General features: G+C 40.2%; 1 protein-coding gene across 4 annotated transcripts in view; it reads left to right on the top strand.

The window, feature by feature from the left end:
• The window catches only part of GOLIM4 (golgi integral membrane protein 4), an 80,106-nt gene that overhangs the window by 28,336 nt on the left and 32,450 nt on the right, over positions 1-19,320 (top strand). For all 4 annotated transcript variants that reach the window (XM_058730431.1, XM_058730430.1, XM_058730429.1 and 1 more), the window contains exons 2-3: positions 16,980-17,054; positions 18,387-18,436. In XM_058730431.1, coding sequence (XP_058586414.1) covers positions 16,980-17,054; positions 18,387-18,436 — 125 coding nt within the window. The remainder of the gene's footprint in view (positions 1-16,979; positions 17,055-18,386; positions 18,437-19,320) is intronic.

Genomic DNA, 19,320 nt, shown 5'->3' with positions numbered 1-19,320 from the left:
TAAAATAAAGGTTAAAAAAAAATTTAAAAAAAAAGTAGCTCTCAAAAGTGGGTTATTTAAGATGTTAAACAAAAAAATTTACCTAGTGTGTTCTCAAGATTCTAACGCAAAGATGAAAGAATGAAGCATGAATATTAACTAAAAATTGTCCTAATTTTTCTGACAATTTGTACTCAGCAGTAATTACAGAATTTCTTTTCTTTTATTTGCATACATCTATTCATGCAGGTTTACGGGGGGGGGGGCTATGTTGTATAAATGATTTTAAGGTAAATTTAAAGATAAGTTTCTTGTCCTTGTCACAGTCTCTTGAGTGACACTCACAAAATTACCATAGTAAGTGGATTCCTTTTCTAATGAAGTAACTCTTAAAAAATTCAGAATAATGGAACAAGACCATACTAAATCACCAATAAGTTTAATGCTTTTTAAGTAAATGCATTTTTGAATACTATAAGTGTAAGATGAACTAATGGCTAAAGAAAGGTCACTATATCTTCTAATGAATAGATGGGAGTAATTTCTAATTAGCACCTGTTCCCTCACAAATTACATGTGAATTGGATGTAAAAGCTTTTTGTATATAAACTGTAAAGGACTATAAAAACATAATTTACCATGATTGCTATGAAAGTAGGTTTTAATGGACCTTTTCCCCCCTGGATATATGAGCACTCGTTTACGAATATTTTAACCTCTCTGTGACAGGTTTATCTGCAAGATGATAAAGAATAGAACTGACATCTTTTAGTGAAATAGCTGTTTGCTCTTCCTGAGAAATTCTGATTTGCACTTTGTCAATGGAGAAATAACATGAAATCAGAGGTGCAGTGTCTAGTATGCGAATGAATCCTGTTTTAAGAGCTATGGTTATAGTTAGTTTTGTTCTCTGTTACTCGAAGAAACTATGCAGCGTAATAGTAAATGTCAGTTTCTCAAGTCCAAATTACTATAAATATTGAATTGGTTGAATCTGGAACTAGTGAGGTTATTCTGTGCCTGAACTTCCTGTTTTCACCTACCTCCCAATTACTTGCAGCTGTCAAAATAATTTTAATCATTCTCAGATACTTTGCAAAAGAGAAGGGCCTTAAGCCCTTCAGCCAAAAAGGTGTTGCCCCTTCCCTTCTCATCTGCCTTTGTAGCCCTGCTGGGTCCTTCTTTTCTAGTCAGGCCAGCATTCTTTCTGAACATCACCGTTATGCCCTAAGATCTTGAACATTTTTCCAGGTCATTCCACAGTTCTGATTCCACACCCTTGCGTGCTAAGCCACATCAGAGAATCAGAATTTTAGAGCTCGAGGAGGCCTTAGTAATCAGTTGGTAAGCCCTCCTGTTTTGCCAATGATGAAACATATGACATTAAATAAATACTTTCACATTAAAAATTAGATCCAAATGTCTGGACTTCCAGCCTTCAGCCCCTTCCATTGTGACGTGTTGCCTCCAGATACATGCAAGTAGGTGTGGGCAGAGATCCGCTTCCTCCAAAGGAACTGCTGACTCTTGCATTCTCCCACCTCTGTCCAGGCTGTTCACCAAATATGCCTGCTGATGTCCCAGTATGAGTAAGAGTTGTTACGGGGGTTAAGAAAAAGTTATTACGGGGAGAGCAAATTGAAAACTATATAAGGCAGGGGAAGAATGAGCGAGCACACTCCTTAGATCCATTTGCAATTAGAATAGCAGTTGTATTTTCCGTACTTTGCTGCTTTTGTTAGTCATTCAGTGTCAGAAAAGGGTAACGTGTGTATTTTTCATGGCCATACCTATAGAACAGGCGAGTCCCGCTTTAGGACACCTTAAGTGTGGCACAGGGTCTTAGCCTGTGTGTAGCTCGTGTATAATAGTTTTCAACTTTTTGACAATCATGGGAGACAGATAAACCTGAAATAGTATTCTTCTGTCAAAAGCCTTTTCCTAAAATCAGAGCCTTTCTCAGCATTCTGCTAAACAGTGTCCTTTGTCTCTTATTTAAATTTAAGATACTGAAACTACACAAAGCCAAGGTGAATTGATTTATGTATTGTTAGTGTCCCTACTCCTCTCCTTTACTGGAAATATGCATAGTTAGTTAGAATTTTAGCATTGGAAGGACCTTGGCCCCTCAACTGTCCAACTGCATTTTATTGCTGAGGAAACAGACTTAGAAAGAATGGTGAGGTTTCTTCATTGTGAGCACAGCACTGGTTAGTGTCAGGCCACGTGGAACTCGGGAATCTTGGCTCAGGCCAGGGCTCTTTTCCCTAAATTATTTGAAAAATCCTCTTTAAGTTATCTCTTGTCTCCATCTGATTCTATTTGTCAGCCTGTCTCTTTTTTCTTTCTTTCTTTTTTCTTTCAGGAGAATGCACCTTAGTCCTATTTAAGTTATTTTCAGTGGGTTTAATCTGAATTCTAACTATGGTATGAGGTTGAAAAGGAAAATCGGAAGCCTAACTCTAATTAGGAGGCTGATACCATCAAAGGTTTTTTTTTTTCTTTTTTTCTTTCAGCATCCAGTCATGCTCCTTTCTACAGATCAGGACTGCTTATTGATTTTTCTGTGCTTTCAAAAGTCCCCGTGTACTTTGTTAATTTCAACAATATAGATATATTGTCTCTACCTTTGATAGAGAAACTCTAGAGGTTGCGGGTGAATCCCCATGCTTCTCTTGGTGCAAGTCGGCTGTATCAAATTTAAAGTTTCTTAAAAGGGGACTCTTGGAAATCTGCCTTGGTAGGTAACCACCAAAGCTTTACGTACACACATTTTATAAAACAATTGATGTGACGAGTACATTGTTAACATCACCTGCTGCCTTGGATTGGAACATTCGTCTGTCTGCATCAGTTCAGTCACTTAATAATAAACATTGAGCAGGTACCCACTTTGTACCAGACCAAGGCTAGTATGCAGACAGTAAAGAGACCAACGATCTCATAAGTAATCTAGAGTGCAGTCTGAGTAGTAAAGCGATATGTAAAGTGATAATAAGACTGTGTAGAGCTCTGCCTAGGGCCCTCTGGGAAGCTAGAGGCGGGGTGGGGGTGGGGTTGGGGCGTAGGCATCCACACCTCCTGGGAAGGCCTCCAGGGATCACGGTGAAGACAGAGTATTGGGTGTCATGTTGCCTGTGACCTTATTTACATGATTCAGGCCAGTATAACAGAAGTATCGCAAGGACTAGTCACCAGAATATGCTTTCACGAAACTGTCTGTATCCTTCTTGCATCATATCATCATTAAAAATCTCTCACTGTCACCCTCAAGCCCACCTGCTAAGTAGCGTGGCCTTTCTTAAAGGATGAAGAGAGGGTAGCATTTTCATTTGGCCTTGGAGGGTCTCACCCAGCCCTCTAGTTTAAGGAATTTTACATCATTTGCAGTGACTAGTGGTTAAAACGTAACCCCCTGCCCCAAGTCAGGCTGTCTCCAAAGTCTCAATGCAGAAGGTATTCCTGTTTAGAGCCATATGTGTTCTTCTTAAGCCATTAGGAAAAGACTCATTTTCCAAATTGGAGGAAAGAAAAGAATTATACTTAATTACATTTTTAACCCAAAGGAAAGCTTAAAAATGAATGTCCAAATGTGAAAAGAGAACTCAGGCTATCATCAAGAATTCCAGTGAACCTGAAGAAGTAGCTGGGAGGCATCTAGTGCTGACTTGGTTCCCACAGTCTCTTATTTGTTTAAGTTCCCTCATTCATAACCATAAGTAGGTAAGCAGTTTTTGGTGGTGAGACTGAAACGTGTCAGGAGGAGTAGGAGTGGCCTTGGGGGATATAGGCTGAGGTTTGCCTCAGTGGGGTTCCTTGTGTTGGTTTTAGACCTGTAAGTGATGGTGAAATAGCTCTTCACAGCAAGAACTTTGTAGCTGCCAGCAGCATGTGTTTCTTAGATTACTCTTTACATTTCTCTGTGCTGTCCGGATATCCCTAGCAAAAATTAACCAGGCCCGGGGGTGTCAGTTAAGCATCTGACCCTTGATTTCGGCTCGAGTCATGATCTCACAGTTCGTGAGATTGCGCCCTGCATCGGGCTCCACACTGAGCAGGGAGCCTGCTTGGGATTCTGTCTCTCTCCTCTCTCTCTCTCTCTCTCTCTCTCTCTCTCTCTCTCTCTCTCTGCCCCTCCCTCCCCGAGAATAAACAATTTTAACAGTTTAAGAATTAAGTCCAACATGGGATGCATGATTTGCCCTGCCCCCGGGCTCCTTGGGCCCTGATCCACCTTTCATACGGTAGCCTAAGTCAGAAATATTTGTATCATCCTTGGATCTACTCTCGTGGTGCACTTTGAATCAGTCACTCAGGCATTTTGATTTGATTTCCTTAAATATATTTTGCTTCTGTGCATTCCTTTCTCTCTGTCAATGATTATTGCATATGCTTGAATATTATAAGGCAAGATTCCCTTCATCCTGCAAAATTACCCCTCAGAAAAGAGGGAGTCTTGTTGTATTGGAGTCAGCACAAAGCCTCTGCTATTACTGGGTGCTTTCCCAACTGCTTTATTTTAACAGCAGAGCACTGTGTGAGGAAGACACATTAGCCCAAAATGACCTCGTTTGATATGGTTAGACATTTATGGAAGGCACCTGACCAAATCTTTTTTTTTTTTTAAGAATGAAATAGCACTTAAAATAGTGTGAGTATTTATTCCCAGGAATGTGTCCTCCAATTGTAAATGTAAAATGTTTTTATGAACTTTTTTTTTTTACCACCAGCCCCCCAAAAGCTCCCTCGTACATTTGAGTTAGCAATATAGAAAGCATGAATCCGCATGCACCTACGGGGCAGATGAAACCATCAGCTCCTAATTTTATTAAGTATCTGCAGTTTAGGACATTTCTCGCGATAGCATCAGACAGCTTCCACAAATGCTGTATCTCCAGTGAAAATGGGCATGCTTCAGAAAACTCAGAGGACTAAAATTCGGACTTGTGGTGATGTTGACACGGAGGTCAGACACATGTGTGAAGAGTTTGAATCACAGTGTTTGTAGAGATGCAGATGAAAACAAAAGTAATTTACCTAAATAGGTTTTGTATTTCACCGTGTCACCAAAATTAGCAAATACCCCCCCCTTATCTAATGTAAACAAGTAGACATTCAGAAAAGTATATGAATCGTAAGCATAGAGCTCAGTGGTTTTTCACCAAGCAGTGTAGGCAGCACACAGACTGAGAACCAGAACATCACCAGCACCAGAAATGCTCCCTCTTGCTCTCTCCCAGTCACTGCCGGCCCGCCTCCCACTGCCATCTGCACACTGCGAACAGCACCCCATCTCCTATCACCACGGATTAGCTTTGCTTGTTTTTGAACTGTTTTCATAAGTAGAATTATTCAGCAAGTACCACTTCACTGCCTGGCTTCTTTCCTCAACGTTATGTTTTGTGAAATTCATCTATGTTCTTACACGTTGTTTGTTCACATTGCTGAGTGATAACTTAATTTTTTTTTTGAACAACTACAACATATTCATTCTACTATAATAGATGTTTGTGTTGTTTCCAGTCTGGGACTGTTATGAACAGTGCTGCTCTTCAGACTCTCTTATGTGACTTCTGGTTACTAAATTCAAATATTTGGTTGGGTACGTGCCTCGGCATGGGATTTACGGCCCACGAGGTCTGCCTTTGTCGGCTCTGGCAGACACTGTCGAACTGTTTTCTAAAATGGTTATACTGACTCATATATCCGTCAGCCAAGCAGGGGAGCTGTTTCTCCCACAGTCTTGCCAACCCTTGGTATTTTCTGTTTTTTAAAAGTTTAGCCATTTTGATGGGAGAATAGTGGTGTTGCGTTATGATTTTAATTTGATTTCTGTGATGGTTAATTTAGTTTACTACGTTTTCCCACATTTAATCACTGTTAGAATTTCTTCAAGTGTCTGTTGATATTCTTTTTCACTTCCTACTCCTTTCACTGCTTTAAAATTTTGTAGGTTCCAGTTGGGAAAAAAAATCAACTTTTTTTTTTTTTTTTAAGTTTACTTAGAGGGAGCAGGGGAGGAGCAGAGAGAGAGAGGGCGAGAGAGTATCTCAAGCAGCCTCCATGCTGTCAGCACAGAGCCCCACATGGGGCTCGATCTCATGACTGTGGGATCGTGACCTGAGCTGAAATCAAGAGTCAGACACTTAACTGACTGAGAGCCACCCAGGCGCCCCAAAATTCGACTTTCTTTTTTATTGGATTGTCTTATTGGCATAACTGGAGGTCATCTTATATTTGGGCAATATGGTCAATTGTAATGACTCCTAACTAATCCATCAACCTTTATGCTCTCTTGGATTCTCTCTCTTGTGCACCATCCAGAAACATATTTTTTGTAGCCATGCAGATCTGATCAAGTCAACTGCAACCCTCTCACTCATTCTCTCCCCACCCTGATTACCCACCTTCCTATCATCCCTATATGTTTACAGAACTCCCCCTTTAAGAGCACTGGGGGGAGAAGGTAGAGTGCACTTGCTAAATGTTCAGATTATCAGGCGTCTTCCCTGGAAATTTTGTATCAGTAGATTAAAGATGGGCCCCAGGAACCTGTACTACTAACAGGGTTATTCTTATTTTCAGGAAAGTGTGAGGAATACCATAAGCAGATTTTTTTTTTTTTTTTGCCTCAGTGCTCTTGCACTGAGTTCTTTTCCACTGTCTGTATTTTTCTGTCTTTTCCTCCATCGTTATCTTTCAACATCCACACAGATGTTACCTGTGGGTGTCTATCTTGACTCCTGAAGGCTGAGTAAATCACTCTGTAGTCAATAAATGCTTATTCCAGATCTTCCACACAAACCTATTCCACTTGTGGCCTTCCCCATCTCAGATGATCACACGCATTGGTATTATCTTCAGTATAAATGCAGAATCTGCCACAGCCTGCACATTGGTCCTCTTCTACTGTTCCCTCATGCCTGGATTACTGAAGAACTGGTTTCCCTGCTTGCATCTTGACCCCATGTGGTCAGAGTGATCATTGTTTTAAGATCTAAGCCATCCCTCTATGTTCCTGCCCAAACCCTCCGAAGGGTCCCCGCTTCTTTTGGAGTAATAGCCAGAGTTTTCACTAGGTCCTAGGAGGCCCATCCCAGTATGTCCCCTTCCCCACCTTCACACTTTGGTCTTCCAGCTCACACTCCTCACCTACAGTGACCTCCCTACTTTTCTTAGAACGTCCTGGGTATGCTTGCCCTGTAGGGCTTTCGCATTGCCCATCCCTTATGTCTGGAACATTTCCCCTGGATGTCTGTGGTAGTCATTCTTGCACTTTTTTCAAGTCTTGGCTCAGATATCTTCTCAGTGAGTCCTCAGATTCAGAAGTGTGACCCATCCTCCCGTCTCTTTTACCATGCTCTTCCCTCTCCCCCCATGACACTTAGTAGCTCCTAATCACTTACTTATCTGCCAGAACATGAGCTCCCCAAAGGCAAATATTTTTTACTGTTGTGCTCATAATGTATTCCCTAATATCAGAACAAATGCCTGGCACATAGTAAGTATTCGCTGAATACTTGTTTGATGTGTTGAATGAAGTATTCAGGATGCTATAGATATGCCAGCCTTAAATAGTATCTCTTTATAAGCAAGATTTTTATGAACCCTCTTCCAAGATACATTGCATATTTTCACATCTTGAAGTGAAAACGTGACATTGGGAGTTTGGATGAAGAGGGTGTTGCTTATATACTGCTGTGCTGATTGGAAGGAGAAGCCAGTTGCAGGCTGGTGCATCCTGCCCTCCTTGTGGTTATTCTCTGGGATAAAGGCTAATACAAGATAAGAACCTCTTGGGGTTGATTCTTGAGTGCTGGATTTTAGGTTTGTTCCCTCTTTGCTGGAATTAGTGGAAGTGTCCATGGAGGCTGGTTCCCATGAAGAAATCAGATAACTTAGGAAAATGAAATGTCTTTTATGGTTGGTTCAAGCACATGAGTTTTGAAAAGTGTATGTGGGGCGCCTGCGTGGCTCAGTCGGTTGAGCATCCGACTTCGGCTCAGGTCACGATCTCGCGATTCGTGAGTTCGAGCCCCACGTCGGGCTCTGTGCTGACAGCTCAGAGCCTGGAGCCTGCTTCGGATTCTGTCTGCCTCTCTCTCTGCCCCTTCCCCCCTCATGCTCTGTCTCTCTCTGTCTCTCAAAAATGAATAAATGTTAAAAAAAATTTAGAAAAAAGTTTATGTATAACTGCATAGTCCTATTATAAAACCAATGTGCTTTTACATATTTTAGCCCATCTAAAGGGAATTCTTCTACATTATTACATCAGTTTTGGGTGGCCAGAAGCCTCTGTCTCTCTTTTACTCATTCATTATTTCCTGAAACACTGTGATGCTGTCCTGCTAAAATCTGACTGCTTAGATGAGAAGAATATTACTGTATAGGGTCTATTTTTGTACATCTAAGTTTAGAATAGCTTTTGCTTCTATTACTGTGAGTCCTTAAGTTTCTAATATATATGCATATGTACTTCCACATGTAATTTTTGCTTTGTAGAGTGCAGCATTTTCATGGGACGGGAGGATATTTTTCCTCTCAGCTTACAAAGAGATTCTGTTTAAAAATCTGCTGGCTCAGCAGGTCACTATGCCAGCTCGCCTAACCTTTAGTGAGCTCTAATTGTCTCTTTACTGTTTTACCTGTCCTTGCCTCTCCTCACAGCCCAAATTTATTGATTATAAGCTTTTTATAAGAGTCAGTTCTACACTTTTGTGTTTCCCAAGGTGCCTGGCATACTGCTGGGCAATAATATAGTAGCTCAGAGTAGCTAAGAGAAGTATCCTTTCATGAGGAGTGAATAGATGTCATCTAATAATAAGAATGATTATTAGTAGCTCACTACTTGAAAGAAGACCTGTATGAAGAAATATATCTTAAGCCAGCTACTTATTTGAAAAAGCCAAATCTCAGATAGTATCATAAGGGAAAGCCTGGGTATAGTTTTATCCAAAATAGAAAAGGCAGTTAAGCACCATTCAAATCATGGTGAAAATTTTCATTTAAACTACTTCATAAACTGTATGCATTAGCAAACTTAAAAATAGACAGTTGTGTGAGCTATTATAGGAACTGTATTGTGCAGTAAAAAAAGATACTTCAATTGCCATGCAGCAGAAAAATACCTAATCAGACTGTCCTTTTTTCTCTCAGCGCTCTGAAAGTGTCTCTATTCCAGCCTCTATTAGGGCTGCGATTTAACTAATGCTAATCTTATGAGCCTGCACATCAACAGATAAATTTATATTTAATCTCTGTTCTGTTACTTTTCTCTTCTGTGTGATATGCAAGTACTAATGAGCCAACAAATGTGGAAATTTAGTTTAAAAGTGCCAGGACATAAAGGATGGCAGGCAAATGAGCAAAAGTATGAAATATCTTCGAAAGGCACGCATTCATTTAACAACTATTGAATACCACTAGCTATTAGGAACCGGGGTATTGGGACTGAAGTGGTAATGAGAGTTTCAGATATAGAACAGGAGGACTGAGGAGATAGCCAATCCCAGCCTTCAAAGCACATAGAGTTCTTTTTTTGTTGTTCGTTTATTCATTCACTCATGCATGCATTCATTGTCCACTGAATGTTGACAATTCAGTGCACCAGGGGTACAATAGTGGAATAGAGCAAACCAGAAATTCTTGTCCCGACTAAACTTGTATTCTAGTGGGATAGAAAGGCAATCACTAAGGTAAATAAGTAAAGAAATACTGTAGGGTGTTATATGCTAAGGAGAAAAATAAAACAGGAATGAAGGCTGGAAGCGTCGAGGGTGGGAAGCAGGTTGCAGTTTTAGATGGGTTGTCCAGGAAAGGACTTGGCAAGAAGGTGTCTTGTTAGTAAAGATCTGCCGGAAATGCAGGAGTCAGTGGTGCAGAGAAGGAGGAGTGGAGGCAACCAGGAAGAGGCCATACAAGGTGCTGAGGTGAAAGGGTGTCTGGCCTGTTGGAGGAATGAGTGACTGAGTGGAGCGGGAGGAACGATCTGGGCCTTGAGGGGGGGGGATCGAGTTCCACTCCTAGTGTGATGGGAAGCCACTGAAGGTTTTGCCCCCAGGCCTGGAGTGTGAACGTGTAATTTAGTAAAGGGCGCTAGCCATAGGAAAAGGTTAATTAACAGCTGAATTCAGCTATAAATTGTCAGGCCGACTGGAAAGGTTAAATTGTACTGGAAGATGTAAAACTGGGGTGAGTGAGAAGCAAAAGGTAGACTTAACTGTTCAGGAGTTATGTGTGAGAGATCATAACGGAGTTTCGGAAATGGTGCAGAAGTCGGGGAGACTTTGCCGAAAGAGCCAGGCCGAGACACTGAACGCAGCCACAGGCCTTAGGGGCGGCCTTGCCTACTCCAGGGGGCTGGAGGGAGGATCTAGTGAGATCTTCAAAATGCCACCTTCTTTGTTCCTTTACTTAGTTGTTTTATGTGGGTTGTTTTCTAAGGGGAGCTCCTCTGTTCTTTCTCAGACTCCTTATGAGGTAAAATTCTGAGAGAAGGAAGGACAGATCATTGGAAAACTGTATCTGAAATGTTGTCTTCACGTTAATTACCAAGTCGTTGTTCTCCAGAAGAGAGGGTGGCAAGTGGCCGGCCTCCGCCCCACATCTGGTGAGTTAGAACCGCAACCGAAAACTGTTCTTAAAGGCTGTGATAAATATCTGCTATTTTAGGCCTAAAAACAAAGACAAAACAAATCTCTGAAAGGACTATGTTCTGGGAACTATGGTGATTTCAGTTCATCTTCCTTTCTGTCTCCTCTTGCTATCCTACTTAAAAATCTTCAGCCACAATTCTCAAAGGCACAGGTTTGTTCATTTTCATCATCTGCAAAATGAAAAAGGTACTTGCAATTCTTAATGGTTTCACAGGTTGAGTTCTATGACTTTCTTACGGAGCCTCAAGTGTTTTTTTGTTGTTTTTTTTTTTTTTAATAAAGACAAAACCTTATGTTATAGGCAAGACTGAAAGCAAAATTCTATGGGCTGTTGCTTCTGCCAAAGAAACATTGCCCTCTCTTGGCTTAAGGTGCTAAAAGACTCAGCGATGCTTTCTAATTTTGGAGTGTTGCCTTTTAATTCTGAATTGGCGCTGTTTGCCCTGAAATGTCATAGATAGGTATTTTGCCCACAAGGGGATGTGCAACAGCTAATTTCTCTTGTGACTTTCAGAGGAAGTCAGAGTTAAAATGGAAAATTGCTGCAGGAAGCTGGCATGATTATAAACTCTTGAGTGCTTGAAAGAGGAATAAAACCTCTTTCCATTCTCAACTGCATGGAAAATATTAAACTCCTTTTCAGGAAGCAGGGGAGATGATGAGTATTATGCGTTTTCATCCTTTCCTCATGGGTTCTTGTGATTCAAATCCTATCCCGGTTGTAGTGCTGTTCTGCCTTAAAAATCTTAAATGCCAAGATTGAATCATTATTTTTATCCTTATTTTTCCTTAAATTTGTCTGGTGCTTTGAAAATACTCATTATGCACTTTTTTTGTCGTGGAGGTTCTGGCAGTATTAGTTCATCTTGACTGATGCCCTTGACTTCAGAGTATAAATAGGAAAATAGAGATAGGTGACAAGGATTGATTAGTGATCCTCCTTCTAAGTGAAACAGTAAACCCATCTAGATAAATCACTAGCTCCAAAGCCTGGAGAATGCATGTTAAAAGAATTAAGGGTAGTGTGGGGTGTATGTGTGTGTCTGTTTAGTTGATAGGGAAATTTTCTAGAGAGCTACAAGGACACAAAGATTCTGTTTTACTTTTCGGTTTTTATTTTAAAAAAAAGCCTTCTGAGTTTTGGAGCTGTTGGACTGATTACTTACTTTCTGGTTTTTTTAAGGGAAAATTTTTTTTTAAGTAAGAGGGAACTGAGATTAATATTTTATTGCCTTTTCGAGTCCCCCCGCCCGCTGTCTCCGTGTGTGTGTGTGTGTGTGTGTGTGTGTGTGTGTGTGGGTGTAAGTACTTCACATTACTAGACCTTAATTGTAGGGTTGAAAGGGCTCAGGGAATCATCTGATTCTTTGGCAGTTTTAAGCCATCACAGATAGGTGAAAAAATACTTTAAAATTTTCTAGCTTTTACTCTGTGCTGGGCAGTGTTCTAAGCACTTGACACAATTTAAGCACTTGACACAATTTAACTTATTTAACCCTGACATTCACCCAAAAGAGATAGGTGATATCATTATTCCCATACACCGTGTGAGGGTAACTGAAGTACAAAGTTCAGCCACTTGCCCCATAAGGAATAGATCTGGGATTTGCATCTAGACACCGGGGTCTGTGCTCTCAACCATTACATTACCATCTGCTTCTTTCCCTCTCCCTTTCTTTCTAGAATTTGCAGTTTCAAGGGTTAATTTTCACTCTCATTTTCCCTTACATAATGTGGTTTCCTCAGCATACAGTTTAAGACTCCTTTTTGCTTTGTTTTCCTTTTTCTTTGAACTTGATTAAGAAACAGCACTTCTCCAGCCCCTATCAGTCACCGCGGCTCCCTTCTCTCACCTCCTCCTTGTTGATATTCTCCAACCCTTAAGCCATTTCTGCATTCTTAAGTTATTTTACGTCAGGACCAGAAACTGGTGCTATAATAATGGCTTGACCAGTTCTGAGTAAGATAATATTAATAGTACAGTTACCTCATGGTTTGTACATATATTCTCTATCCTTATTTACCGCATCTTTTTTTTTTTTTACTGCATTTGCAAAACCACGTTCTTTATGCCTTAGATCTTGCTAATAGTGATGCCATTTTATTCGTTCATGTACATCTCAGATTTCTGAAGACCTTTGACTTTTGATTGGAATCCACAAACATGTTGGGCTCTTTGTAGACATTTCGTAGCATCTGTTGAGGTTATTTATGAAAGTTTATAACTGTGTATCCTCAGATTTTCTGGCTCTTGAGACAACATGGCTATTAATATGTTGAACATGTAAATTCCCATTGGGCGTAAAACTGTCAAAGACAGTTGTGTGATTCAGTATGATAAATGGGTACTTCGGACTGGCTGTTGGCACGTTATCTTCCTGATTGCATTGCAGAGAAGAGACTAAAGAATGGAGCATTGTCTCCCACCCTCTCATCCCAATCCCCTACATTCCCTGTCTACTTGGTATAATGTAGTGGACCCTCCACTCTTACTGAAGATGAAATAATGCTGATGAGTTTTCTGCTTCCCAGTGCAAAGACAATCATTACCCAATTACCAAGTCCCATAGAAGACTGAGTTTGCAAGAGTAAGTTTATGGTGATTGCTGCTATGTATGAAGTAAAGAATTTCACAGGATTATAAGTTGTAAATGCAGCTTCCTCCTCTATCATTACCCTTCCATAATAATGTTTAGTATATGGAGTTTGAGAGCCGGAGATAGGTGGTGAGCAGCCCTCTCCTGTATGTCTTGTTCACTGTGCTTCTCTGTCTCTTAAGATCATGGGTGTTTCTAGGCTGGAATTGTTCGCCTCTACTAGTCCCGACCTCCTCAGGAGTCCCCTATACCCAGGACCTCCCACTCACCCCTGCTGCCACTTAAGTTTCACTGGAACAAGATCTTGACTGCTTTTCCTGTTCCTTTCTTTGAAAGTGACACACATACTTGCTGAAATCATCTATAATATGTCCAATTAGTACACCAAAATTCCATTTTAACTGGCATGTGTATGTTCCTGTGACTCTCTCTACCCAGGACCTGGGAACTTTGGCTGGTGGGTTAGAGGAAAGGAGTGCACTTCCTTCCAGCCGGGGAGCTTAGGTGTTCCTGTGGCATCCTGTTTTTGCCTCTGTGATATCATGATAACAATGTAATGTACCTGCGTCCCTGTAAGTTTTTCCCACCTGACTGAGCATGCAGTTTATTTAGGGCTTGGCTTAGTGAGGTCCTATAGTGCTAACCTTTTTTTACCCTGCCTTGTTCTAAACATCATTCCACATGATACTGTTGGTACCAATCCAAGAAACTTCTTGGTTTTAATAGGCTTTTTAGAAGCTGGCAGAGGGACTTATATACCATACAGATTTGTTTGAAAAAAAATAATAATTTCTCAACACTGGACTTGTAGCCAAGCTTTTTTTTTTTTTTTAAGATTATTTATTTTGAGAGAGAGAGAGAGAGAGAGAGAGAACAGGGGAGGGGCAGAGAGAGAGAGGGAGAGAGAGAATCTCAAGCAGTCTCCACACTATCAGCACAGAGCCCAGTGCGGGGCTCGAACTCACGAACCGTGTGTGAGATTGTGACCTGAGCTGAAATCAGTAGTCAGATGGTTAACTGACTGAGCCACCCAGGTGTCCCAAGATTTTTTTTAAGTTATTTTTATTTATCTTTGAGAGAGAGAGACAGAGAGAGAGAGAGAGACAGAGAGAGAGAGAGAGAGAATGTGTGCATGCAAATGGGGGAGGGGCAGAGAGGGGTAGAGAAGAGAAGGACTCTCAAGTAGGTTCCATGCTGTCAGTGCAGAGCCTGATGTGGGGCTCAGTCTCACAAACCCTGAGATTGTGACCTGGTCCAAGGTCAAGAGTGAGACATTTAACTGACCGAGCTACCCAGGTGTCCTGCAACCAAGCTTTTTGGAGTACAGCTTCCTTTACCCCAAGTTCATGCCCCTGTGCTTTTGTCCCTGTGATGTCTTCCAGAAGTGCCTTTCTCCCTTGGGGTCCTTTTCTGTCAAACTGCTCTTCATTCTCAAAGCCAGCCAAGAGATCACCTCTTCTCACCTCTGAGAAGTCTTCTCTTACCTTTCTCGCATCCAGAGCTCATCCTTGTCTTTCCTTGGGCTTCAATATATTTTTATTGCGCTAAATGTATTTAGCTCCGTTTTTTGATTTTTTTTTATTGTTTATTTATTTTTGAGCGAGCAAAAAAGAGTGTGAGCAGGGGAAGGGGCAGAGAGAGAGGGAGACACAGAATCCGAAGCAGGCTCCAGGCTCCAGGCTCCGAGCTGTCAGCACAGAGCCTGAGGCAGGGCTCGAACTCACGAACCGCGAGATCATGACCTATAGCTCTAATTATTTAAAAATTACTGTCTACTAACCTGTCTACTGTGTTAGACTTGAGCTGCTTGTAGCCAGGCCTATGTCTATCTATTCATTTTTCATTTATACTCATGATGTGGTTCCAGTTACATGGTAGGGGCTCAATGGATACAGAGCTGTATTGGATTCTTTTATAAGAATAGTACTGGGGTGGGCGAGGAAGGGTCATCTGGCAGGGAATAGAACTCCAGGCAGAGGAAAAGACTGGCGCAGGGATGGTTGCTATGACTTGTGTGAGGCTGAGGCTGAGGGGCAAGTTGAGATTGGGGCATACATGCTGCCAGGGCATGACGTGATGCCAGTTTGGATGGTGGCAGGAATTCTAGGAGCAGTGCCCAGAGATGGCAGCAGACGTGTGAGTAGAGGTCGGGGCTGTGGTAGTTGCAGAGGGAGAGAAACCTCCTTGGAAGTGGAAGGTTTATATGGGATGACAAGATGAGAGATGCAGTGTGGGGAGGCGGTGGAGGACCCAGGAGGCGATGGGCAAGTTGGAGGGAGGACAGCAGGAGCTGCCAACTGGCAGCCGTGACACTGGGGAAAGGGCGGGAGGGACAGGGCATTCACTTCAAGCGTAAGGGGTTATTATGTCAGGTGTGGGGGAGGGGAGGGGAGTTGCTGTGACTGCGGCACTTTTGGATGTGTCCAATAGTGTCAGGCAGTTGTAGGCACTGTACATGGTGAGTCCGTGATTGATGGTGAAATTGTATCTTAGGCAGCCAAGGGAAGCTAGGGACTGGCATGGGAACCAAATAACAGGTTTGGCTTTCCTTGGCAAGGAATGAGATCACATGGGACCATAATGCTGCACAAATAGGATGCAAAGTGTATGTCAGAAATTCAGGTTTTGCCCTTTCCCCCCTTCTTTGCCTGTACAAACCACTCTGCAAGGCTGGCCTTTCTGTCCCAGAAGGAAATCTTAACACAAACTTGGATACTTCTCAACTTCTCTCAGATTAAAAGAAAAAAAAAATTTTTTTTTTAGTAACTTTTATCCGGAAACACAGTCTTGGTCTACTAAGTGTTATGTCTGGTCTAGTCCATCTGCATACATTTTATTGTATAAATAAAATACCGACTTTATCATCTTATTCATTCAAAGGTAAAGCTCCTCCCATTCTTCCCGTTTGAAGTGAAGCCTGAGGTGGGAAAGAGAGAGTCCTGATGGGCCTCTCCTCCCTCTTTTCCCCTACCACATCTGTTCTTCCTCTCTACTCACCTGGCAATGCTGGCTGCTTCAGAGAAGACTGGGTAGGTAGGCATAATCAAGCACAGGAAAGTCTTACAGCATGGCATCAGTTTGCCATTGGCTTCTCCCCATGGCAGATGTAAACCTGACGTTTATAGGTTCTGTTTAGAGTCCCTGCCCCCTTCATTTCTATGACTCTCCCCTGTGTTTTCCTTGCTGTGGGGGAATACACCTTCTCTTTTAGGCCAGTGGGGTGCTGAGGTTTCCTTACTGGTCTGGACAGCCTTAGCTCACATTCAGATCACATGGACTTGCCAGTATTTATGGGATATGTAGGTGGAGAAACCTGAAGTCTTTGGAAGATGCTGTGCTAATACCTAAGAGAGAGGCAGGAGCTAGAAACATACATGTGGGGCTAACAGCTGTGCAAATGGTGGTGAAAGTCAGGAGAGTGGACACCTCTGCCCTGCAAGAGACATGGAACCTCAGAGATTCTTGTATTTGAGAAGCAGGAGAAGGAGCTGGCAAAGAAGGTGGATAGAAGCCTCTCTCAGAGTATTGTTTCTATAAAGGGGCAGGCTGCGCAGAAGTCAGCTCAGAATTATGTGTATTATTGTGTCTGTTTTTTACCCAGAATGTGGAACTTATAAATGCAGTCATTTTTATGTTAATTGTGAAGACCTTAAATTGTTTCCCGCCCCCCCCATTTTGAAAATTGATGTTAATTTTACTTTAGAAGTTCTAATTCTTTGCAGATAAATTTTAACTTTTTTTTTTTCAGTTGTGTATGAACACAGATCAAGATTAGAGAAATCCTTGCAAAAGGAAAGACTTGAACATAAGAAAGCAAAGGAAGGTAAATATAAAATGCAATTTCTGTTCTGTATTTTTATCAAACTCCTCGTTGACATATCATGTACTTGCTTTACTATCTTTTTGCTAAGAAATTTCTCAGCTAAACCCTAAGTCGGTATTATGGGTAGACTGAGAAAGTCAAGCAATATGTAATGCATTGTGCAGTTCAATAATTTCTGCTTAAGATTAGGTTCAGAATCTTTCATTCAGTTTATGCCACCTTGAGGTAGTTCATATTATTAGTTACACATACATCAGAAATAAAAACAGCTTTTCATGTGAATATTACACACATATGTTACTTATACCAGAAACTTCTGTCCATAGATATACAAGGAGTAACAGCTTGTGTTGTCCAGAATATGACAAATTTTATACATTCGTATACACATACATGCATACATTTAGACATATACATACATTTATAACATAAGAAATTGATCTCATTGCATGATGTCTCTTTTTTTTGTATGGTGTCTCCTATGTTATGCACATATTTTATTTTAGGCTTTTATTGGCACAGCTGATGGGTTCAATTTGAGCAATTAGCATTTAGGACAGGCATTAGGCAATGCTACTGATTTTTATCAGAATTTTTCTAGAAAACAGGCTTTATACAGCTTGTGGTTTGAATTTATCCCCATTCTTCTTTTTATTTGTTTCCTTATGTTTTGTGAAATCTTATGAGGAAATATAAGTTAGGTATTCTGTCTGATTATGTTGGTATGGAGTAGAGGGAGGGAAAATGGGAGGGCAGTATGGGGTAGGATGCTTTACTGACCCTTGGATTAAGCCTGTTGGAAGAATACAAGTTTAACATCATTAAACTGCTTTGATAGGATTTGGATTCTCCTTGTCTTTAAATGCAGAGTGATTTTATAGAGCCATCTAGTGGATAATAAAGCTTTAAGAGCATAAAAGGTGGTTTCCAAGGCTTGATTTCTCGTTTCAAGTCCTGAATGGTTTTAGCATGCCATCTAGTGGATAGCAATAAATCATCTCTTGTCTTTAGGTGTGCCTCATTTTTTTCTTTCTCCTTAATTTCAAGGAGAGTTCATCGCAGAATGCACAATCTAAGATCACTTCTAATTAATTGGTTATCATGTATATTTTGTTTATTCAAGATATATAGCTTTAAAATGAAGATGAAAATTATATGATAGTTATTTTCAATTCTCTCTAAAGCATTAAGAGGCAAAATAAACTGCGTTACTAAGCATGATTGTTTTTAAACCTAAAATATTTTTCACAAGTCTGAGTGAAGTTTGCCTTTGTTTAAAAATTCCATAATGAATTAACTTACACCCTATTTTCTCCATTTTTTATTTTCTAGATTTTCTTGTTTATAAATTAGAAGCACAAGAAACACTAAATAAAGGAAGGGTATGTTTTGGGTTTTTTTCTTAATTATTTTATGAAACTTAGAGGGAAATATAGCAACAAAATATTTTACAGTGTTGATCATTAGGACAGTAAGGCTGAAATATATATTTACGTGTATATATACGTAATATATGTGAATATATATATACGTATATGTATATGTATATATATGTAGATATATATACAAAATATAGATCTATATATATATATGTATAGTATATATATATAAATATATAAATATATTTAAATATAATTATATAAACATATTTAAATATAAATATATAAATATAATTATATAAACATATAAATATATTTTTGATAAAGTGGGAGTAGCCTTAATGTTCAACAATAAATAAAAGATTATTCATTCATTTGTTCATTTGTAGTCCTTTTCTAAGAGAATATATATGTGATGTATATTTTGCTTTGCCTTTGTACAGTGTTACTGTAACTTGCACAGATGTTACCGTGTAACATCTGGCCTAGGGTCAGCATTCAAATACATTTGTGGAAGGAAGGAAGGAAGGAATGATAGTGGCATTTAAATTTTTTTTTTTTAGTACAAATTCACTGGAGAAAAGCAAGCTTTTCTCTTACTCTAAGAAAAACATATAACATTAGTTGAATGAAACGTCAGCATTCTGGGGTACTAAAACTGAGAAGAGTCAGGAGGCTGTCAGGTTTCAACTCTTAACTTTTAAAAGGCCCAGCTAAGATTGCGTACTTTCTGTTGTGCATTTCAAAAGAGTTACTCTTACTTTACAAAGAAAGTTCGTTATGAAATAAAGCAATAGAGTAAACTTTAACTTTACAAAGAAAGTACGTTATGAAATGAAGCAATAAAATAAAGCAATAAAGTTTACTCTTTGACTTTACAAAGAAAC

This window comes from Neofelis nebulosa, chromosome 5, assembly GCF_028018385.1.
Source record: "Neofelis nebulosa isolate mNeoNeb1 chromosome 5, mNeoNeb1.pri, whole genome shotgun sequence".
NCBI classification, from domain to species: domain Eukaryota; kingdom Metazoa; phylum Chordata; class Mammalia; order Carnivora; family Felidae; genus Neofelis; species Neofelis nebulosa.
The sequence above is the reverse complement of the archived record's forward strand: the minus strand, read 5'-3'. Positions and strand labels throughout refer to the sequence as shown.